This window comes from Panthera pardus, unplaced genomic scaffold (assembly GCF_024362965.1).
Source record: "Panthera pardus isolate Hobbes unplaced genomic scaffold, ASM2436296v1 HiC_scaffold_1, whole genome shotgun sequence".
NCBI classification, from domain to species: domain Eukaryota; kingdom Metazoa; phylum Chordata; class Mammalia; order Carnivora; family Felidae; genus Panthera; species Panthera pardus.
Genome location: NW_026526654.1, coordinates 38,026,116 through 38,051,426, shown reverse-complemented (window position 1 = coordinate 38,051,426; position 25,311 = coordinate 38,026,116). Strand labels below are relative to the sequence as shown.

Below are 25,311 nucleotides of genomic sequence, written 5' to 3'. Positions count from 1 at the left end.
ATAAAGAGACAGGAAGTAGATACCTGATTGTCAAATTGCTCACTCAGATTTCCTCTCTTAAATTATAGAGCTGAACAGATGACAGGAATCTCAGAACCAGTTAAATAAGGAACACTATGTGAAGCTAAATTGAGATACAAGCCTCCAAACTGCTAAAAGATCCACGTACATGGTAATAGAGGTAAAACTTTGGAGTAATAATTATGCTCATTTTCATTTACCAAAATGACACAATAGTTTCTTGTATTTTCTAAAATCTACTTCAGAATTTAGTGAGCAGAAAATAATGGCTACTGAATTTTTTTAGGTAGAGTTAGAAATCTTCAGACAGAGAATGCAGTTTTACCTCTTTTTAATCATTCTCTAGATAAATATACAAAATCATACATATTCCAAATGCAATTAACCATTAGGATCTATGGTCACACTAACCATCAGCAACTACTTGGGGAGTAGTTTTATGTTGTATGTTCTACGTTGTAGTGGAAGTGATAAAAAACTAGAAGTCAAGAAGTAAGGAAAATTTGGAGCATTTGCCTACCTATGATTTAGGCCTGTGTAGAAAGCCATGTGCTGGCAAGGGCACGTCTGTCCACTGCTCTTTAACTGGTGAGAATAATAACAAAGAATCCTGGCACATGTACATGCAGTTTAGCATATCTGGTTTGAACTAGGAGGAGGGTATGGAGGATGATAAGAAATCAGTTTATCTCTAAAGGGAATGGCTTTGCTTCTGGGAAGGTAGGAGGGATTCCCAGTGGGAAGTATATCCCAGGAAAAGGGGTCTCTATGACTAGATAGCATCACTCTACAGAACTTCAAAGTCATTCTTGGTGGGAAGACTGTAGATACATTATGCCCACATGAGAAAATGGTAAAAATGGAGGGTAACGGGGGCGGGGGGGGGGGCGGGGATTATTCTGGGGATGACGCATCAATTAATGTGAAAAGACTGTTGTCACTTCATACAATTTTGATATTAACCATGTTTTATCACTTTATGTCTTGGCACGTGTTTAGTTTGGGTTCTCTAGGAAGCAGATGCTGATATGAAGTTATGAGTACAAGAGATTTATTGGGGAGTTAACATCTGTGAAAAAGAAAAGGATTGGGCAGGGAGAGTCGTCACAACATACTACAAAGCTAACAAAGTCTCTGCCAGGTTAGCAGGGAGTTCGGAAGCAAAGATTGCCTCTTAAAAGGATGTCAGGCAAAAGTGGCTCCACCTGTACCACCACCAGTTGATGGCCAGATGCCACCCTGAAAATAATACAACCACAGGTTGAAAACTGAAGGAAAACCGGGCAGAACAGCTGGAGGTTGTTAGTTAATCACACTCCTTATAACTAGTCACAGAGTATTTTCTTGATAGGGAATTCAGGCAGTTTATCTCCATGTCTGCCCCAGTATTGCAATGTGGCTCTGGTAAAATTTTGGGTGGCTGAGTATTTGAAAATGAAAATTGATCAGGCCACAATAAGAGGTGTTCGTGAAGGGCATTAACATTCTAAAATTCCACCTGAAGTATTTTATAGTGGTACACTACCATCAATTCCTTAGGTGACTAGAGTTGTCACCACCAAAACATTAGGGGTTGAATACATCAGTGTTGTTAAAAGCTTCTAAAATGATAAGACTATTGTTTCTCCCATTTCATGCTCCCAGTGGGACAACTCAGGGCTTCTACTTGTGATGGCCTGTTACAGGTCACACTGGCTTAGTTGTGAAATGGGCAAAAGGAGCTCAGAGTGGCTCTTTTTGGGATGGTAAGAAAGCATCATTCATTTCATATAGATCAAAAAGGTGGGATTTAAGAAATTCAGATTGGCTCTTTGTGATGCATCACTATGGGGGAGGGGTATTTTATAGCATAGTGCTTAATATAGTGGAGACTCTGGAGTCTGTGACCACCTGCTAGTGATTTGGCTTTGGACAAGTTTCTGAACCTCTTGGTGCCTTAGTTTCCTGACTTGTTAAACAAGGATTATAGTTGTGCCTACATCATGGAGTTGCTGTGAGGTTAAAATCACATATGTAACATATGCAACGCCTGGCTGGGGAAAGGCTCAATATCCATTAGCTGTTATTCTACTTCTTTCCTCTTTTTCTCTTCCTTTTCTTCACTGAAAAAAAACACTTTCTGTTGAATTTTGTTGTCTGCTGTCTAGATTAGCAAAATGTTCACAAAGCTTGGGAGGAGGGTAAAATTGAAAGAATCTGTTACTTTAACAGGATTCAGAATGTTTGCTTTTGGTCTTTGCTTTTCACCATTATGTTCTCAGTACTGTTCTGGGTATGCTAGGTGCAAAAAATGGCCACTGCGCTGAGCAGTAGTCTATTTGAAAAACAACAAATGGGCATATAAATGATTAATGAAAACACAAGCACATATAAAATTAAGTTCTAAAGGAACAGTACAGACCATAAGTGATGTAGGAATCACATTTTTCTGTTTCAACACTGTGTGTTGTTTTGGCTATTTAAAGGTGGTATCATTTGGGGTGAAACTGTGAAGGTGACCTCTTGTACAATAATACAATAAAATGTCCTATGTTTATTGTCTTCGAATCCAAAATACATGAATTTATATTAAAAGAAAACAAGTTTAAAGACATTTCAGTATGTTATTGCCTCCTTTTATTGTTAGTCTATTCATAGTCTCTACCATTAGATGTGTTGAGATGGTAAAAATAGGAAGAACTGGTCAATGCTTTGAATAAAACTATCAACAAAGCTTAAATGTTTTTAGCTGATTATTTCTCAGTGAGTTTGTCTTTATTGTATTTTTGCTATCTTAACTAGCCTATCAGACTCACTCAGTGGCTTTTTTTTATTCCAGGACTGTCCTTTGGAAATTCAGAAAGGAAGTAAAAAGTAAAGGAGATCGCTGGGCCAGCTTATGTGAGATCATAGTTTTTGGGGTATAGAAAGGTTAAAAGATACTTTACTTTGTCCCATCATACTCTTCTACTCCGTAGAAAAACATGCTTTGTGGCCTTTGGGAGATACTCTCACATAGTAGGTCACGTATGCCTAATCGGACACTAAGACTGTCTTACAATGTTGCACACCAAGTGATTTCTTACTGTTATTTCCTTTGGCATTACTGAAGTGAGTACGATGACAAAATAGTCCTATCGTACTTCCCTATTTTCTTGTACCCTTCCAGTAACCTAGGGCTCTAGAGGCCTCCTTCCTTGGCGAGACGTGAGTATGGTTGAAGAGTCCCTGTTAAATTCTTAAATCTCATACTACCAAGAAGGGGACAAAACAGTATTTAAAAAGATATCCTTTACCTCACTAATGATTTTGAACGAGCGTTTTAGGAACGTCTTAGAGACGGATCTCCCCGCATTGTCCTAGCCTGGGTGAGTTATAAGAGGAAGTGTTGGGTAAACGGATGACCCATCCTGAGGTGTTCTAGGAATGCGTTCCCTTCCTCCTCGACTCCGGTGTCTGCGTGGTGTGATTGTGTACCCGCCTGTGCCGGCGCCGAAACCCGTCCAATAGAAAAGACCTATCAAGGACGGTGATTTTTTTTTTCCGTCCCTTTTGCCACCGCCCACTCCCGGCAAGCAGACAACCTAGACAGTTCCCCGGACTTGTCTTACTTTTCCATTTCCTCCCACCCAGCCAAACCCCCCCGCTCGCGACGCGAACGGACGCCGGAAGACCCCACGAGCATGCGCGACCACTGCGAGCATGCTCAGTAGCTCGCGCGGCGTTCTGGAGCTTCGCCGCGCGGTGGCCGACGCGGAGGTTTCCGCGACTGCTGCGGGAGCGACAGGAAGTGAAGCGGCCCGGCCGGGCGACCGCGGCGGCAGAAACAGCAGCGGAAGGGGCGCTGCGGCCAGGACGTCGTCGACGGGGGTGGACGAGGGGTCCGAGAGCCGAGAGGACTCGCCCGCTCGGAAGCCGGATCCCGAGCCGGGCAGGATGGATCATCACCAGCCAGGGACTGGTCGTTACCAGGTGGTGAGTTCCTGCGTCCCGGCCCCGGCCTTCTGCGCTGCCCAGGACCCCAGAGCTGCCTCCCGCCGTGGACCTGGGAGTCCCCTTCCTCCGGCTAAAAACTGCCTAATTCTTCTTTTTTTTCTTCACACCTTTCCTTGTGGAGCTTGTCTCTGACTCCTTCGAGACCCTTTCCTCTCAACCCAAGGCTCCTCCTGCCTCCCCATCCCTCACCCGCACCCTGTATTTGGCTGTAAGATACCCTTCTCCCTCCCCCTTCCTAAAACTTCTGTTTGTTTTACTTCTCACCTTCTTGGTCATTCCTTATTTCCTGACCCAGTCACTTCTGAGATATTTCCAGTGGATTGTCTGCTGGAAATGGTGCTGAGTTCACATACCTGCTGGGAAGAGGGTCGCCGTCAAAAATGGAGCGGGTAGGGGGGAAGCAGATGTAAGCACGATGTAGGGTGGGATGTGGATTCGGTGAAAAATGTGGGTTGAAAAATTGTGTAACTACGGAGAATAGTGGTGCTGATCTGTGTCTTCAGCTCTAGTTAACCTTGCCATTTTGTCCTGTTCCATTTTGTTAGTATTCAGATTTTATTTCTGTTCTCACTTGGGGGGGGGGGGGGGGAGGCAGGAGAGGAAACAGGTTTTGCTAGAAAAAATGCAAATCCTGTTTGAAAATTATTTTTCACTAAATTTTTCACAGGGTTTTCCAGTTCAACCACACAAATCTTTGTATGTTAAATGAGTGAAAAGTGTCCCTCTACATTTTCAGTGTCAGTTTCTCTAATGTAGTTTTTCCTGTAGTCTTAATTCTGGTAGTGTCGTTGGAGATTTCTCTTCTAAACCCTCTTTAAAAAATGGGCTCAGCAATAGTTGACTGGTTGTAGCTAGGTAGCATGTTATAAACTTTCATGTGGTAATTAAACCTTTTCACTAAGGAAGAATAGGAAAGCATTAATATGTAGCATTGATGGTGCAATTAATAGTGCTGTTTGTGAAATTTTGCAGATGTAGATATATTAGTGCAGATTTCACCTCTCAAATATGTATTTGCAAATGTGAGGCTTAGTTACGAACAAAGAATTCCTATCAATAAGTGCATTTTGACGAATATGAACGAAGGCTACTGAAAGATGAAATTCCAACGTATGCAGTTGTGCATTTGTCTAAGATACAAGCTCATGATGCTTCCATTTCATCTGGTTTACATCCTGTAAACCTTCAAATGATCTATGTTGAATTTTGTGAAAATTTATCTATTTTCAGAACGGTTTAGAAAATATTGCTGCCACTGTGGAAGGCATTTTTCTTTTCTTTTCTTTTCTTTTCTTTTCTTTTCTTTTCTTTTCAATGTTTATACTTTTGAGAGAGAGAGGGATGGAGGGAGGAAGGGGGAGGGGCAGAGAAAGCAGGAGACACAAAATCCAAAGCAGGCTCCAGGCTCTGAGCTGTCAGCACAGAGCCTGACACGGGGCTTGAACCCACAAACCATAAGATCATGACCTGAGCTGAAGCGGGATGCTTAACCGACTGAGCCACCAAGGCGCACCCCTGGGTAGTTTTTTTAAAAAAGACCTTTTTTTTGCAGATGTTAGCTAAAATAAAATGCAGAAAATATTGAGTACTCTTTCCAGTGTCTTTTTTCTAATCCCTTTCTTTTCTTATTTCTATTTGTTCCCTTAATGGCATTAGCTTTATTTGAATTCTTTCTCTTTGGGGTTTTGTGTGTCAGAATCAACTGTGTTCTCATACACAAGTCACTACTCAAAACATTTTTAACTGATGTAGCTGTGTCTTAAAATAATTTGTTACAGTTGCTTTCAGTAATTATGACTAGTTGAGATTTGACTTAATTATTACTAAAAAAATGTTTTTCTGACATCAGTGTATTGAAATTTACTTACCCAGTTTTAAGATATTTTTCTTTTTTTCTACAACTCCTTTTGCAACAAATGGGTATTTGCAACAAATGGGTATTGCATACCTCCCCCACCCCCCCCCACGCCCAACTGGAGATGTGTCCTACATAAACTTTGAAATAGACTTTGAATGGGTGGAAGCATTCCTTCAGAGCAGAGGGCAAAAATTGGTTCTTGTAAAGATACTACTCATGGTAGGATATCAGTTGTTTTCTTTGTAAGGCAAAATGTTTGAGAATCTTAGCATAGTTTAAATTTGGATTTTAATTCCTGTTGCTTTGTAATTACATAGCTATTTCATCTGTCTAGTGTAACTCTGGGTTTTATTGAGGATGGCCTGATGAATAACTATATCTAGGTATTCTGAAGAAGCAGCTGAATTGTTGATTATTAGACTATTTGGGGACAAGTCTGCAGCTCTGGATTATATGATGAACACAACTGCTGTGTAGTTGTCTTTACTCAGTTTTTTTGAAAACTCTGGAATGATTAATAAATTATTGATCAATAAGTAATTTCAGTTGTTAAATGTTAAGAGCTAAGTAGGAGACAGGCAGATATGTTTAGGAGTACAATCGTCTGTAATGTTAATTTATCTCTTATTGATAGAGTTAAAATTTAGGTTTCCATATTGGAAAGTTAGTGGTGATGACCGTCAGAATGACTCATGACCATTAACCAGTGTAAAAGTTTAATGTGGAAACAGCTTTTTCTGTGATGTCTTCTTCCCTTCCATTGTTATAGGAGTCTGAATTTTGTTAAGTAAAGCAGTGGATAATAATGTAGAGCTACAAAAAGCCTGAATTATTACCCTTCTAATTTTAGAAAAAGCTAGATATGCTATATGGTTTCCTTGTGTTACGGGATTAAGTTTTGTTTGGTAGAAAATGAGCAATGTTGCCAAACTATGTAGTTGATTTAGCTTGGAGTTGTTAGGCCACATTCTAACTTTGATGTTTTCTATTGTAAAGGATTATGTACCTATACCAAGCTGACTACTAAGGTTTCAGAGATGTTCTGTATACAGGTTAAGTTAGCACTGTTGATTGTAGCAGTAGTTTCCCAAACTGTTTTCCAGAATGATGGTAATAGATGGTCTTAGAAGATTTATGGCATATATTAGCATGTTAAAACATATATTTGCATATTAAAACAATGAGAAATTCTGCAGTGAAGACAATGGTTTAGATATTTAGTCTAGCTCTTCCTAAATTTTGATCACAGATTTTTAAAGAAAATTTTGAGATTATATTAACATTTCCAAAATGTTAGTTTTCTGTGAACCTAATGAAGTATTCATATGGTAAAGATCTAGATACTTTGGCCTTGTATCTGGAGAATTAGAGTTGTCCTTGATAAATCAGGGAAGGGGATTAACTGTTGATGGTTTAAAAAAAAACACGTTTTAAAGTCATCTTGTCTTATATTTAGGTTGTGCTGCTTACAATTTGTGAGCTCTTACCTTAGTTAATTTATTTAGCATTTTGAAGCCTCAGTTTTGTCATATCAGTACCTACCTCATAAGGATTATTATGAGAATTATACGTTGTAATATACGTAAAAGATGTAATACAGAGATTGTTACGTGGTAAATATTATGAATAACTTAAGGTATGTAAACTGTAAAGTATTATATATCAGTTTTTGTTTGTGACCACTTTTGTATTTTTTTTTTTTATACAGCAACAGGAATATCAACTACTTCTTTCTTGTTCATGTCAAGTACTGTGAAAAGTCTTAAGATTTGATTTTATCCTATTTACAGGCTAAGAAGTTAGTTTGCTAATGTTTCATGGTTACTACCAGATGAGAAACAAATAGCATTCTTACTCATAGCACAGCGAGCTGCATGAATGTCAACATATTTGGGTACATTTTCCTTGCACCCACATCCCATTATGGTGATGGGTCTAGATAGATGCACTTGGTGGGTCACAGCACAGGAACTCAGGACCAAGGCTCTAGCACTTTAGCAAGCAACAAACAAGCTAGTTAACCTCTCCCTAGGAGTACAGTTATGTGCTGTGGTAACCTTGACCTTCTTTGTTGCCTAGGTGACTTATTACAAGAATCCACTCAGTACCAGGAAATAGATAAGTTTTGCAGACTTTAACACTCAGCAAGAATGTGCACAGACACTTAGGCCCATGGCAGACTGCCATACCCAATAAATAGTACATGTTCTGGGTGAGATAATAGATGGGAATTTTTAGGTGTAGTTATTTACTTTTGTTTTCCATGTTAAGGAAATATTGCAGTCTTTTACCCTATGTTGCTGTCTAGTTTTGCCTTCTTTTCTTGGCCCACCTCTGTTCCTTTGATCCTTAATTGTTTGTTTCCTTTGAATTTATCAGGATTCTTTGGTTTATATTCTTACCACACCACTTTTACATCATCAGAGTTGCCCATTGCTTAATCCAATAGATACTTTTCAGTTCTCATCTTACTTGATTTCTGTTACATTGACCCTGGGAACCTTCTTATTCCTGAGAGGAAGAAGCTTTCTACTCTTTACTTCTCTGACTTCTCTTTGTAACTCATTTTGTACTTACTCCTTAAATGTTAATACTTTCTAAGGCATCAACTATTGTAATAGCTTACTTACTACTTTCTTCCTTCATCCGACCATTCTTCAGAATGTCTTTTGCACTGTGTGAGTCCTATTTGTAGAACCTAAATTTTATTTTCATTTCTCTGCTCAAAAATCTTCAGTGGCCTCTTAATTGAATGACCTGTTCCCCACATTTAATATTAAAACTTTCAAATACATATATAGAAATGTTGAAAAATTATACTGTTACCCCCATATACCAAATACCAATTGTAGGATCTACAGTTGCCAGCAGTTAATTTTTTGTGTTGTATACCTGTCCATCTTCTTATTTTTTGATGCTTTCAAACTTGCAGATACCTTGCAGTGTACCTCACTGCAAACCACATGCTTATCATTAGCCTAGAGTTTGATATTTCATGGTTCTCTTTCTTTGAGGTTAACATTAACATAGAGTGAAATGCATAAATCTTATGTGCTTTATTGGATGAGTTGTGACAAATGCATACACCTGGTAACTCAAGTCACTTTCAAAATACAGACCAGGGATCACAAACTATGTTCCAAGTACTGTTTTGTAAATAAAGTTTTATGGTAACAGCCATGTCTATTCATTTACAATGGCAGAATTGAATATTTGAAACAGGGCTACTGAAGTATTTACCATTCTGCCCTATAATATAGAAAATGTTTATAGAAAATGTTTATTGACCCCCTGATAGAAAACATTACTATTACCCTAGAAAGTTCCCTCATGACTCTTCCCTGTTGATTCCTATTCTCTAGTTGATCGCTGTTCTGATTTTTTTGACTTCAAATTAGTTTTGCTTATTCTAGAATCATAGAGCATATAGTCAGCAAAACTTCTTTCACTCTCTATGGAGTTTTGGAGATTGATCTGTGTTATTGTGTATATCAGTAACTCATCCTTTTTATTGGGGAATAGTTTTTCATTGTATAAATTGAATGAATACACTAAAGTTTGTTCATCCATTGCTCTGTTGTTGGACATTTGGGTTGTTTACAGTTTTTGGCTATTATGGATAAAGCTGGTAGGAATTTTGTACAAATCTTTTTATGGACATATGTCTTCATTTGTCTTGGGTGGAATTACTGAGTAATAGGGTAGGTGTATGTTTACTTTTATAAGAAACCATCAGACTTTTTTGAGTAGTTGTACTATTTTACACTTCTACCAACAATGTATGAAATTTTGGTTGCTCCACCAACTTCCAAAATTTTGGTGTTGTCAGTCTTTTTAATTTTAGCCGTTCTGGTTGACTGGAATTTTGAAGTATAAATTTCTGTTTTTAATGTACAGACAGAATGGATGGGTCTTCCCATACCTGTACAATGCAATATCTTAGCAGTTCCCCCTCTTAATTTTTATGCACTAACTGCTGTTGTCCAGCAGTACTACTTATTATTAGTTCTGTAGCCATAATGTATTCTCTCTTTTACTTCCTTGATTCTACATGTTTGTTTATCGTCTGACATTCTGTACCACACCCCTCTGATTTGTTTGCCTCGTAAAATACTGTTCTTAAATGTGAAAACTACGAAACCATAATTGAAAGGTAGGGCAAGTTACTTGTGTCTGTCATCTACATCAAGGCAGAGAAAAGTTGAAAATCACAGTATAGTTATAATGAATCACGTTTTTGTATGTCTTTCTGCTTTCTAGACTGGTGTATTTCAGAGGTGCATCAGGGTTCCTGTGAATGTCTGATTTTTATCTCTTTAAAATAGGTTTTAAACATATAAAAACTGTAATTAAGGAAATTCGCACTCAAATGTATTTTATATCACGTTTCTACAGCTTGAAGATTAGTATTACGTTATTGTGTGTTGTCAGGGTAATTTGTTTTTCAATGGAGGGCGTAATTAGTTTCTTTGGCTATTTCTGTGCTTGTAGTGATATTTACTGTAAGTGGGTTACTGATTTGATTAGAGCAGCTCTTTTTTTTTTTTTAATTGTACAAATGAACAAGAAACAAGTTTTGGTGAGGACGTGGAGAAATAGGAACCCTCGTGCACCGTTGGTGGGAATGCAAACTGGTGCAGTTAGTGGAAAACATTATGGAAATTCCTCAGAAAGTTTAAATAGAACTATCGTACAATTCAGTAATCACACTACTAGGTGTTTATCCTCAAAATACGAAACACTACTTCAGAGGGATGCATGAGTCCCTATGCTTATTGCAGCATTATTTACAGTGGTCAAGTTATGGAAGCAGCCCAAGTGTCCATCGATAGATGAATGGATACAGAAGATGTGGGATATATGTGTGTGTGTGTGTGTGTGTGTGTGTGTGTGTGTGTGTGTGTTTATGTAAATATAAATCAGCCATAAGAAAGAATGAAATATTGCTATTTGCAATAACATGGATGGAGTTAGAGAGTATAGTGCCAAATGAAATAAGTCAGAGAAAGGCAAATACCATATGATTTCACTCATGTGGAATTTAAGAAACAAAACAAACACACTAAAGAAAAAAAAGACAAACCAAGAATTAGATTCTTAACTATAAAGAATAAGCTGATAGATAGTTACTAGAGGGAGGTGGGGGTGTGTGAAATAGCTGATAGGGATTAAAGAGTACACTTAAGATGAGTACTGAGTAATGTATAGAATTGTTGAATCACTATATTGTACATCTGAAACTAATATAACACTGTAAGTTAACTGTACTGGAATTTAAAAAGCTTAAAATACTCTATTAAAAAATTATACAAATGAGTATACTGTATTAGCAGACGTAATTGGAGGTTGAATCAAATGCTAGTCATTACTTAGGGCGTATTTGTTCATTACATGAGCTAGTAATTGTAAAAGATTTGTGCAGTAACAAGTAAATGCACTGGAATTGTATCATGAAAATATCACATTGTAGCTTATATGCTTATTTTATGTTTTGAGTGCCTCTTGTCAGATTTACACTTAAGGTATGGGAACAGTGTTAGATATCATTATTGATTATGAAAAAGAGGTCCTATAACTTATTTATTCAATATATAATTTATGAAGTATCTCTGCCAAATTCTGTTTTAAGTGCTGGTGAACAAAACAGTTAAGTTCTTGTCCTATGGCTTATACTTTGGTGGAGGAGGTAGAACTAGGTAGTTTAAAGAAAATGAAGCAGGCTTGTGGGATAAATAATACATTTCATCAATACTAAAATAGCAGTAAGAGAACAGTAATGACTGTGCATTATGTCAGGAATATGCTGAGAACTCTGCCAAGTGCTTTATGCATATGAGCACATTTAATCCTTGGACCACTTCTATGAAATAATGTCATGATCCTCACTTTGCAGATGAGAAAAAATGAGACTTAAAGAGGTTAAATAATAGGCCCAGCTGTGATAGATCTTGTATTCAGATTTAGTTTTAGTTTTTTTTTTTTTTTAATGTTTATTTATTTTTGAGAGAGAGAGAGAGTGTGTGAGCAGGGGAGGAGCAGAGAGAGGGAGACACAGAATCCGAAGCAGGCTCCAGGCTCTGAGCTTGTCAGTACAGAGCCCAGTGCAGGACTCGAACCCATGGACTATGAGATCATGACCTGAGCTGAAGTTGGACACTTAACCTACTGAGTCACCCAGGTGCCCCTGTTTTAGTTTTATATTACTTTGTAGCAAACTACTCCATACACAAGCATTTTATTATGTTTCAGGATCCCATGGGTTGGCTCTTATCAACAGAGTGGTTTTTCTGCTCCATGCGATGTTAGCAGGGTCTGCAGCCATTTTGTGGCTTTTTTGGATTGAACACTCACTTGGCTAGCAGTTGATGCTGACTATTGATTGGGATCCCAGCTGACACTGTTGACTGACTCATTTCAGTTCTCTTGTGTATTAAAAGTTAAAGCAGTCATAGGTCCAGCCGAGATTCAAAGGGAGAGGAAATGAACTCCATCTTTCAGTGAAGGAGAGGCATGCATGTACATGGTGGTAATAAATTAGTAGTGACCATCTTTGGAGATGTCACACCAGTTGGTCTGACCCCTTGGTTGATTGGAATCAGGATAATAGAGAACTGTATCCATTCTGAAGGTATGACAGTTAGGATGAGACTTGATTGAACTGTTGTAGTTGGTGAGTATTTCAGGTGTGGTAGTGGCCTATGGTGGAAATGAATTTATTTAAGAAATATGAAGAAAACTGTGGTAGAGCAAGATGAAGGGAGTTGGCTCATAGTGCAATGGGGCAAACCATAGTAATTTCATGAATTTGATTGAAGAATGGAACTTTCACTTACAAATTCAGTTTATAATTTTTGTTTTATGAAAACAGTGAAGTCTAGCTACATAATTTGCAAGGTCCAATGCCAAATGAAAATGTGGTGTCCTGCCCTGGGGCAGTCCCTTTCTGTAGGTCTGCTGTCTCAACCCACAGCAGATGGACAACTCCCAATGGATTGCATCCTCCATGCTAGGACTTGCTCCATACATGAATCAGCAATAGGAGAAGACCTTGCTGGTTTGCCTGTGAATGTGTCATGGTGATACCAGCCTGGGATGGGGTGCTATCTACTTCGCCCCTCTACTCATGGGGCAAAGGTGGGGAGATCAAGCTGAGCCAGAGAGTTCAGCTGACTGAGAATTCTTCCTTGGGAGGCGGGCTGCTTATGAACCAAGGTTCTAAGCCCCTGGCACATGGTCTGTTGTCCCTTTGGAGTTCACTTATAAAATAGAAGACCATGGGGGAGGGGAAGGGGAAAAAAAAAGTTGCAGAGAGGGAAGGAGGCAAACCATAAGAGACTCTTAAAAACTAAGAATAAACTGAGGGTTGATGGGGGGTGGGAGGGAGGGGAAAGTGGGTGATGGGCAGTGAGGAGGGCACCTGTTGGCATGAGCACTGGGTGTTGTATGGAAACCAATTTGACAATAAATTTCATATTTAAAAAAAACTCAGATTCAAAGATAAAATTATTAAGAATTTTAAGATGGTGACCACAAAACATTAAACCCCAAGCATGGGGCCTTTTTGAGGCAGGATTCTGTGTGACTACACTGGTCATGTGCTCATGAAGATGTCCCTGAAAGTGGTCTTACTATGAAGGGGTGGTGATGATGATGATGATTATGATGATGATCTAGACCAGGTGTTGTCAAACTTTCTGTAAAGGGCCGAATAGTGAATATTTTAGGCTTTCCAGGGTAATGTGGTCTCTGTCATAACTTCTCCAATCTGCCGTTGTAGTGCAAAAGTATCCATACTTAATATGTAAACAAATTGATGTGGCTCAAAAGCAGTGGGCTGGATTAGACCTGCTGGCTGTAATTTGTCCACCCCTGTTGTAAATGATTTGGGAATGTACCTCAATCAGTCCTGAATTTGGGGCCCTTTGCCAGATGCTTTTGCCAAATTATTTATTTCACCCAGTCTCCAAAACAAACCCTTAGGAATGTGGTAAGGTTGTTTTGTGTCACTTACTTGTAATCGGGCAGCTACCTAGTCTGTCACTAGAATGGGGGTAGAGATGAATGGATAGTGGAATAGAGTATAACATTTTTCTGTGAGAATGGCAAAGACCGGTTTCTCATGTCTGGTAGAATCTTCATTCTGTTGGAGTGGTCACGTCATTGAAGCCATTCTTTGCCCTCTTATTTGAAATAACTACACTTTCTTTACAGTACTCCTAATTCTACTTTCTCAGTTTTTCCCATAGTACTTATCACCAACTGATACTCTAAATATTTTGCATATTTAATTCCTACCTCCTCCTTTCACCACAGGTGTAATCTTCATAAGGACAGGGATTTTGTCTGTTTAGTTCACTGCTGTATCTTTCAGTACCTCGTATATGGGAGGCCCTTAGAAGTATTTGATGAGAACGAATAAACAAATGATGCTAGCTCCAGACCAATTTCGTGCACTCAAAACCTTGCTTATGTTATTTTATTCTATTTTTATATTAGTTTTTCATTGTTACTGACACTTGGGATCTCTAAGGTTGTTGTCGTGGTGGTGTGTGTTTATGTTACCTTCCAACTTAACATGTATTGCCTTGTCTTTCTGTGTATACATGATTGACACCCCCTAGAGTTCTTTATTAACCCATGAAGCCATTTGCAGTGGCCCGGCTTAGTATCTTCATTAACTATGGAACTGTGAGTACTCCTTTGGTTTTCTCATCTGTTTTATATTGGTTACTTAACGACTATTTTCTTTTTATTCTTCCCTTGACGTCAGACTTACATTCTAAAACATTGTCTGATTATGTGTGTATTAATAATATTTCAGAATTTTGTATATATTTTATGTTTATAGGCCTGACAAGTTTAAATAACTATAGAATACATTCTATTCTGCTGATGTTTATTAAATGTAAATTTACTGACAAGATCCTTGTAATTTGGACTAGCCTACCTAGCATGTGATCATAATCCATCCTGTGTCTGTGTTTTCATGTCTTGTTGTTACGGTTTCTTCCAGAGTTTGATTACATAGCTGGAATTAAGGTGTGGATAAAATTCTTGTTAAAGACATGCCAAATGCAAGTTGGGAAATGCTGCAGTAGTCTAAGATTTACTATCAGATTATTTCAACTTGCTTACTTTTAAGATTTGTTTGAACATGAACAATTTAATATTTTAAAGTTAGGAATGTGCTGTCGTTTAGTTTGTGATGTTTCTCCAGTATTACCAGTTACATTATATAAAGAGACTGCTGTTTAGCATAGGCTTTGAAAATCAGGAAATAAACTGGGTGGTTTTACCTCTTTACTAATTTTGAGGTGCTTAGGACTTATAGACTTTAGATGTTGGACTGAAGAAATCCAGTAGTGACAGTTTTTATAGAACATTGTTTTCACTTAGAGCTTTCATTTATATCAGGGTAACTTCTGTGTGATTTCCCCAAAAGAGGAAGGGCCTTGAAATAAATCTTGACCCTTTTTGAGTTTTTGTTTAGAGAACAACATGAGCCTCTGCTTGATTTGTTATTGCGCTGTGCACTAAAGATATTTTGAACTCTTTTTACTTTTGTTCTCTTGCTCTGTTCCTCTCTAACCACCACTCCGAAGCATGCTCTCTTGCTTTTTGGCTTTTGAACATATTATCCCCCCTTTTTCTTATGTCCCTCCTTCCTCAGGATTAATTTCTGTTCTTTATTCAGATCTGTTTAGATGTGCTTTCCTCCAGAAAATCTTCTCTCACTGTCTGCTTCCTCCCTCCCCCATTTCCCACCCTTTACTACCTACCAAGTTCTGTGTGTTATTTTAATACTGTGCATGGATCCCTATCATAGTTCTTGTTCTTTGGTATGTATTTTGTAAACCCAATGGGAAGTAAAGCTTAGGTCTGTCTTGTTTGTGATAGTGTATATCATAGTTCTGAACCCATTATAGATGCATAGTGCATACTTATTGAAGAAATAGATCAGGCCTTTCTGAATGATTTCAGGTGTATGCATGAGTTACTGGTGTATTATCTTTTATTTGTAAAGTGAACAGTTTTCCAAAGACCGTTACGACCAAAAAACCCAACAACGATGTTTTGCCTAGCCTGTACAATGTTGATATTCTTGATGTCCATAATTAGGGTAGGTACTTTCTTTTAGAATAGTGCTGAGGAATCTGTTTAGATGAATTCTGCAATTTTTACATAATTCTTCATCTGACTGGTGGCCTGTATTTGCAAGATAGTGAACCATGGTTAGGTTATTTGATCTACTTATGGAAAGAAGGAGAATAAACTGTTCCCATTTATTGTGGAAGTTAGCTAGTGATCATTTTCTTCAATCTTCTCATTTTATAGATTAACTGAAGGAGGAGGGTCTGTTCCAGGTTGTGCAGCAAAGGTGGGAGGACAGATGTTACTTTATTACTTGCAAACATATCAGTTAAGTTAAAATATATTACATTTTATAATATATGTTACAGTAGTAGATATTAATATTAATGTCAAATACTGAGAAATAGTCCCCTTTTCCATTCTTTGTCCTCTAAGCCATTCTCCTCAAAAAAAAAAAAAAATCTTTTTTAGCTGCTTTAACTCTGCATTTTTAACATATATGTATATTCATTTACTTATTGATTAATTCTACAGTTGATCCTTGGACAACGTAGGTATAACTTGATGTTACATGTATTATATACTGTATTCTTATAATAAAGTGTTCTAGAGAAAAGAAAATCTTTTTTTATTAACTTATTTATTTTTATTAGAAAGTGCACAAACGGGGGAAAGGAGAGAGAGGCAGAAGGAGAGCTAGAGGGAGTGGGGGGTAGAGAGAGAGAGGGAGGGAGAGAGAGAGAGAGAGAGAGAGAGAGAGAGAGAGAGAGAGAGAGAGAGAATCTTACGCAGGCTCCATGCTCTGCGCATAGCCCAACATGGGGTTTGATCCCATGACCCTGGAATCGTGATCTGAGCTAAAATCAAGAGTTAGACGCTTAACTGACTGAGCCGCCCAGGAGGCGCCCCTCATTATAATTTTCTTAAGATTTTCTTTCCTCGGGGCACCTGGGTCCCTCAGTTGGGAGTGTCTGACTCTTGATTTCAACTCAGGTCATGATCTCGTGGTTGTGAGATTGAGCCCTGCGTGGGGCTCCGTGCTGGGTGCGAGCCTCCTTAAGATTCTTTCTCTCCCTCCATCTCTCTCCAAAACAAAACAAAACAAAACAAAACAAAACAACACAAAACAAAACCCAAGAAAGTTATAATGGAAATACAATTACAGTACTGTATTTATTGAAAAAAAATCCGCATGTAAGTGGACCCACACAGTTCAAACCCATGTTGTTAAAGGGTCAACAGTATTTTCTTACATGTCCTGCTTTCCCCTTTCAGATCATGATCTTTGTAGTCTCACCTCTAGCGTTCAAATCTTGGCTGCTCACTATAGGCACTGTAACCTTGGGCCAGTTACTTAACCTGTCTATGCTATAACTTCCTCATCTATAAAGTAAGGGCAGTACAAATGCAGGACCTACTTCATAAGATTATTGTGAGGATTAAATATATGAAAGGTACATAATTTTTAAATCAGTAATAGTGTTTACATTTTATGACATGAAAATATTGCTCGTTACTGAGTCAGGTGGTGTATTCTGTGGAACTTTTTAATATTTTTAATAGAGTTGCCTAATTTTTATTTCTTTATTTTTCTCTGTATCTGAGTTAATTCTTTGCATACCCAATGGTGGTTTTTCAGAATTTGGTCTTCAGCTGTATTCTTTGTATCAGATAATTATTATTTTGTTCTTTGAAGATAGTCTTTCTAGAGCCCTTCTTCCTCCTTTTTCCATTTGTACTGTTTTCTAGGCTTAGTACAGAGCTATCATACTGAGACTTCTTTGTGTAATACTTTGCTATGTTGGATCCTGTTTCTTGAATTACAAGTCTTACTCTGATTTTGATTTATTCTTTTATTTCATTGTGACATGTTTTCTGGCAGGTTCCTAAGAAAAGATGCTTGGAGGTAAAATTCACTCAAAAATTTTGTTGCTGTTTTTTTTCCTGTTTTTCTGCTCTGATTCTCTGTCATTTCATTGATTTCAAGGTAATTTTGCTTTACTTCCTGGAACATAATTATAATAGCTGCTTTAAAATGCTTGCATGGTGACTATAATCTGAGTCATCTTGGAATTGGCATCTCTTGATTGCCCTTTTCCTGGAGAATGTTTTATATTTTCTAGTATTTTTTATTTCTAGTAATTTTGGATTTTATCCTGGATCTTCTGAGTTTTGCTGTGGTCCTCTGGAGAATATAGCTGTTTTGTTTTAAGAGCCATCCTCTCAGCTTTAGATTTTAAGTACTGCTTCACACTATGTGTGCAGTGGTTCAGATATGATATTAAATTTTAGGCCTTTACTAATCTATTTTGGGTTAGTCTTACACCTACATGGTTCCAAAGGTAGTGATGTTTCTGTACTTTCTGGCCGGTTTGGCTGCATTCCATGCTTCTTTTGGCCAGGAATAGGATTTCTATTGGGGTTTTAGTAGCCCAAGCCACAGTGGTTTTCCACAACTGTGGTTCTACCTCAGAGCAAAGCTGCAAAAAGAAATAAAAGGCGGGTGGTGGTGGGGTGCTGGTATTTTGTGCAGGTTGTTTCATCAAGTTTTAACTTTCCTCTACATCCCTATTTTCTTTAGTGTTCAGAGTGCTCAGGCAGTTGGGTTGCTTTGTATGTTGTCCCAAGTTTTTAGTTGCTATCAGTGGGAGGGTTTGACTTTAGGGGGCCTATACTGCCATGCTGGAACTAGATCCAACTGTAGATTAGTGAGATTTTTTATTTTCTACTCCCTACGTTAACTTTCTTTTTAATATTTTTGTTTTGTTTTTCTTTCATGTTGGAGATTTTCTTTAAATTGGGTACTCCTCTAAAGGAGATATTTTTCTAAAAAGATTTGTGTTTTATAAGATGTGTTTATGTGTTCTTGACTTACATAGGTGGGCTTCAGTGTTGTATTATTTCTTGGTGAACCAACCAAGAATTAACAAATGTTAGTGTCTGCAATTTAGTTAGGAAGCTATGGCAATAGTTTAGGTAAGAGATAGTGGTGGCTTGGATTAGAGGAGTGGCACTGAAGGGAAGTAGATGGGTGGATTCAAAGATGGGGTGTGTGTGTGCGTGTGTGTGTTCGTACTTGAATCAGCATAAGAAGTACTCAAAAAGGTCATTTTGTGGTAGAATGGATTACTACCCCTGATTTTTTTATTGGAGGCATTTTGAATTAGAAAGAGTCTGAATTTAGAGACAGTACAATCTGTATTTGAATCTTGGACTCTGCTTCTAACTAGGTGTGTCAGTTTAATTCATACTTGTTCCACCGTGCTCATTTTACTCAGCCATACTCAGAGGGTTATCGTAGAGACAAAAGTGGGTGATACATGTAAAGTGGCTTTGTCTTGTTTTTTTAAACTAACACTTATTGGAGTTTTACTGTGTCAGGCATTATTCTCAGTGTTTACAGGTGTTAATTTTATAATTCTTACAGAAACCCTGTGAGTAACCATTTTGTGTTTAAGATGATAAAACTGAAGCCCAGGTAGATCACAAGAGTTAGTAAGTGCTGGAGCCTAGATTTGAATCTAGAAAAGTTGATTCCAACCCCGTTGTGTTTAAACCCAGTATGCTTCTTATTTTTAGCCCAATTCAGGTGATTGAGGATGGGCTCAGAACTGTTTGTGCTAGTATTTTATTTCATTTGTCTATACGTAATATATGCCTACACAGTGCTATTCATTGACTCTAGTTAAAAGCAAAATTACTGTATAATGAAATATTACTTTCAAGTCTTTCACTGTTTTACTTATGCTAACTAAAGATTTCTTTTGAAAGCAAAATTCAGTTTTGCAGAGAGTAAAGCATTTAGATTACCAGGTTTCCCCCTCCCCCCCCCCCCCCCGAAAAACCTATTTGGTAAATTTGTTTTATTATGTGTGCTGAGATTTGCTGACAGTTGGAATTTGAGTAACATAGAGAACCACCTACTCAGCTTCTCTCTGGGAAGTAATTTTGCTCTGGTTTCTTCAGAGGCACAAGTTATAACATGTTTTTGTCTTGTGCATCTTTGCTCCTAGGGCAAATCAATACAGTAATGGAATTCACGTGTGTAAATTTTTATTAGAAAATGCCAGCAGTCGCATCAAGTTGTGTGGAAAACCTAGGCATAATGGTGTTTCTGTATTGACCATGCCTTTAGAAATGTGGCAATATAGTGATCACTATAGCATGAGAATAACTAATATTTATATGGGAGTAAAGAAATATATAGTGTGAGTCAGTGTAGAAACACAAGATTTTTTGAAAGGAACAGAGAGAATGTGTGTGTGTTTGGCTTCTGATATTGTGAAGTTATTGAGATTATGTATTTCATTTATCAGCCAACTTTTGAAGGTTTGCTTTCGCATGTAACACTGATGGATGAGTCCTTTGACTTTTGCCTGTAGTGGCATCTTGGCATTTGCTATCCTTCCTGGATGAATCATTAACAGCTTGTCTCATAATTGTTATTACTGTATTTAGTTTTGCTTGAGGATTCTGTTCATAGCTTCTCTGTGTTTGCTGAGGGAAAATTGATGTTTCAGGCCTGGGTCCTTGCTGGTCTTGGCTCTCTGGTTTATCTGTGATAGATACAGACTTTTGTTTTCCTTTATTCTCTCTGTTGTAGCCCTAGTTATACTGTATCATGGCCTTGCCTAGAGCTCCTAGTTGTTAGAAGCTAGAAGTTCTAGGGATTGATGGTTTGGAATTTATACCCATTTCTTGCACCCAGTGTGGTACCTAGAACATATTAGGCACTTAGTAGATGTTAGATAACTGACTACTGAATGAAAATGAATGATTCACAGAAAGAAGATGAAGCCCAAAGACCAGTGAAGATTATGCAGTTAGGAGGGGTAGGAAATTTAGATCTTCTGATATCAGGTTATCTTCTTTTCTAGTTTATTCATTAGCAGCTACGCAGCCATCTAAGAGAATGTAAAATCAGAAGACAGTACACTGTGCTATTTTTTTAAATGATGAATGCTTGTAATAGCAACTTCAGCATTGTTACATGGGGTTAGTTGCTTATACCCTTGGTAAATGAAACTAAATCATATCAATTACACACTATCCAGCTTCAGTCCAGTCTGTGTCTTCGAGGCAGTCTCCACAGCTCTTGATTCAGTTTTAGCTAAGACTTTTTAAAGTTGGCAGAGTAAAATAAGGACCCCTGCAAAAGAAACAAAATGAGTAGTCAGAGGTAGGAGGAAAACCAGAAGGAAATAGTTCTGTGGAGGCTAAAGAAAAACCAATTAGAAGTACACTCAATCGAGTTGAATGTATTAAAGATTTTCTTATAATGAGGACTGAAAAAAAGGCTTTTGGATTTAACAATTAGGAGGTAGGTGTTCCTAGCAAGAGCTCTTTGAGTGAAAGCCAGTTGGTGATGGATTGAGAGGAAATGAGAATTAGAAGTGCACAGAGTAAGAATAGATCTCTGTCTCTCTCTCTCTCTCTCTTTATAGGGTGTTTGTCACTGAAGGAAGGAAAGAAAGGCAAGATGGAAATACTTCAAAAAGCACAGGGGAAAAAAAACTTTATTTTTAGCTGATGGCAGTTTTTCTCTTTTAACTATGGCATGAATAGAATATACATGTGGGTAGAGAGGCAGAAATTAGTGGAGAAAGGAAGGAGAGACATAATTTAAAGAGAAAATAATCCTTTGGGAGGCAGGATCTTCTCTGTGCAGTTGTCTGGCATTTAGGAGTAAAGAATATGTTAGGATGGATGCCATAATGCTAAATTTAGAGATGCAGGGGAGAGAAGTTGAAGGAATTTTTGCTTGAAAACCTGTTTTCCTCTGTGAAGTAGGAAGCAAAGATTTTGACTGAGCTCCAAGGTCGGAAGTGGAGGATAGGAGGTTGACAGAGCTGAAACACCTGTCGTGGTGAGGACTATTCTGATGGCCCTGCTGAGATGAGAAACTAAATTTGTGTGGCACAATTGTGTGATTTGTTTTCCTCTTTCTACCTGGAGAATAGCAGAGAGACTCATTCCAGATTGGATCTCAGTAGTGTACATGTAGCAGAGGATATAGGAGCTAGAAAATTGAGTGTGTCATGTAAATTTTTCACTTTATAATCCTGGCTGCATGGGATAGAAAGTAAAACCAAGTGGCAGTGAATGGAGGGCCCAAAGAATAGACTTAGTGGAAGTAAGGAAGTGGGAAAGGTAAATGCCAGGAGTTTGTGAACCAACTACTAGATGTAGAAATCTTTTTTATAGAAGCAGGAATAGATGACTGTCAGGTCAGGAAAAGTGGTGAACTGAGGTAGTCTCTGGATAACTCAACTCTGAATATCATCACTTCCTGTTTTATAGCTGGGGTGTTAAGTTGGTTTAGTGATCCTGTAACATAGTAGGACTTAAGGCAGAGGGGATGTTGGGGGTAGAGAGCTGGCTTGTAAGGCTTAACTGGGGAATGATTTTTGACCCTTGTGAATAGTAATAATAAGATGTAAGTGGGTCTAACAAGCTGTATAGATAGTGTAAACTTTAAGAGAGCCTCTTGATCTAGATCTGGCAATATCCAAGAAAATGTTCCTTTTCTTCTTGTTCCCGGATAAGGAGGAGCTGTGGGAGGATTGACATATTTGTTTGAGAGGCCTTTGAGGGTTGTAATGCCATCCGGGGAAGTTGGATTTTGATTAAATGTGGAGAAACCATTTTCTAAAGTGACTGAAGGTGTGGAGGTTTTTCATGATCTTATAGGATTTCTAATGCTGGAATGGAAATTGTTAGAAGCCAGATTGTAGAGTTTAAGTTAATCTGTTGGTTTTTGTACAACATATTGTTCTATTTTCTTATTGTATAGCATTTTGTTTTTTAACTTTTATTTTAAAATAATTTTAGACTTATAAAAAGTGTGGAAAAAGATTCCAAAGAATCCTGTATACCATGTATACAGTTTCTTCAAATGTTGATTTTTTATTATATTTGCTTTGTGATATTCCCGTTACATTGTATGTGTATATACAAACATACACTGTTTCCCCCCCCCCCCGCCCCCCCCAAGCATTTTTGAAAGTAAATAGCAGACATGCTGTACTTTTACATCTAAATATCTCCGTGTATATTTTGTAAAATCAAAGGCATTGTCTTATAAACTTATAGTGCAAATTATCAAAATCAGTAGCATTGATATAATAATATAATCTGCAAAGTTCACTAGTTTCCCTAAGATCTTTTATAGCAAAAGAAAAATATCAGGATGTAGCTCTTTATTAAATATTGTGCTTCTGTTAGTCTCTTTTAATCTGGAACAGTTGTCTAATTTTTTAAGTCTTTCATGACAATGTTTTGGAAAGATTCACATCTGCTATTTTGTAGTATACTCCACAAATGTCCATTTTTTTCCTAACAATACTTTCACCAACTGGCTTTAGAATTTACTGGTTATTATTGCCTGAAATAGTTATACCTATGGTAGTCGTCATGGTAATTTTCTAGTTCTTTCATTTCTTCTACATTTATTTAGAGTTGTACAAGGAAACATTTCCTTGCCTCCAGTTTATTTATTCATTTATATCAGTATGAATTAATGGATTCTTATTTTATTCTACTGATTATAATTTGGTACTGTTATCATTTATTATGAGGCTCAGCTCCTCCCAGATTTGACCAGTGGTTGCCTCTTTCATCTCCCATGTCCTTTGATATGTCCCCATCATGTTTGCACTTTCCTACCATACAGAATCTGGATAATGTGAAATATCTGATTTCTAGAGTTTAGTTTGGATTGAGGAAGTACTGTTTACACTTAAACATAGGGCTGTAGTGGAAGCAAACTGACCAGCACAACAGTCACTGCCATAGTAGCTTACTATTGCTCTACTGGGTGCTTACTGAGCATTTTCTCACAGAGTTGTTTGTGGAAAGTTTGCAGAGTCGTTTATTAGCTGAGTTGTTGAATAAAACAGAATATTGGCGGCATGTTGCTGATGATGTAAGTGTGCCATCCTTGTAACTGGAGTACTAAGGACTAGATAGTGTTCCTGTGCAAACAGAATGACTTTGTAGATGATGTACATGAATATGTAATGTGATTAACAAAGGCAAAGGGACCCCATAAAGCAAACTCTGCTATAGATGGATAAGAGACCAAGAAAAAGCCCTTATGAGTAATTTTGGCCTCTAAAGTGTGTTTTATTAGAAAATCATCACACAAAAATGTGTACATATTGGTATTACTTTATGTATTAGTGCTATTAATACATAATTGTATTAAAAATTGATGGAAAATAAAGATGATCATATCAGTTTATATACCTGACTTTCTTTTCTTGTAAAGATAATGGTTATAAAAGGTTATTGGATGTATGTAGAGTATGTGGTGATTTTTTTTTAATTTGGTAATGGAGAAATTTTATAGTGTCTGTTTTCTAGCTTACAGAAACTTCTTTCTTTAAGCATAGATGGAAATGTCTTTAATATATCACTTTGTGTCTTAAGAATAAAAACGAATGTTTCTTACTTTCTTCTCAGTTCTAGAGAACTTGGAGAAAATAGAAAAGTAAAAAACAAAGAAACATAAAGTACAACTTGCAAGCGCTCATGCTGCCCATTTTGTCACCTGTCAGTTTGAAACATTTTTTCTTATTTAAACATAGAATAATATATAATTTATCCACACAATTTTGTCAGTTTTTTAATACTATATCATGATCATTTCCTTATGTCATTAAGTATCCTGTTAGAAACACCATCTTAAATGGCTCCATTCTTTTGATACTCCTATATTATTTTGGATGAATAGATTGTTTCCAGTTTTCCATTACTGTAAAACTGTGATGAACAGCTTTATAAAGAAGTCTTGTTTTAAGTTTCTGATTAGTTTGTTTGGGTGTAGTCTTAAAGTAAGAATTACTAGACTAAAGTGTGTTTTTGTAATGACCTTTTTAATTTTTCTAAAAAGTTATATATACTTATTTTTAAAAATGTAGGCAGTAAGAGTACAAAGAAAGAAGCAATATAGGCATCCATACCTTAGCAACCAGAAATAACTTATGTTAGCATTTGGTGCGCATAATTTCATTTGTGCTTATAGAAAGGAATAATGTTATAAAAATAGGATAATGCCATTTATGCTATTTTAAAAAACGAAAACATGAAATATGATTTTGTTTGAATTCAACACCAGGGGAAAAAAATCTAAATGAACAGCTGAATTCTAGATAAAGGTTTAACACAGAGCTGTTCGGTTATGTAAGATTTCACCAAAATTAAGAAAAAATACAAAAACCAGTAGGGAATTAGGATAATTTAAAAAAACTGCATGTTTTAATTTTAGGTATTAGAGATTAAATCCCAGCTGTGATAGATGAGATAAATGATACTTTCTCTCATCTCTTTTTTTCCTCAGTCCCTCATTTCTATGTTACGTATAT

At 37.3% G+C, this 25,311-nt stretch overlaps 1 protein-coding gene across 1 annotated transcript in view; it reads left to right on the top strand.

Annotated features, from left to right (window-relative positions):
* Positions 1 to 3,620: 3,620 nt before the first annotated feature.
* Positions 3,621 to 25,311, top strand: part of NDFIP2 (Nedd4 family interacting protein 2) — a 62,514-nt gene continuing 40,823 nt past the window's right edge. The window contains exon 1 of the mRNA XM_019444115.2: positions 3,621 to 3,975. Within this exon, the coding sequence (XP_019299660.1) occupies positions 3,703 to 3,975 (273 nt within the window). The 5' untranslated portion in view covers positions 3,621 to 3,702. The remainder of the gene's footprint in view (positions 3,976 to 25,311) is intronic.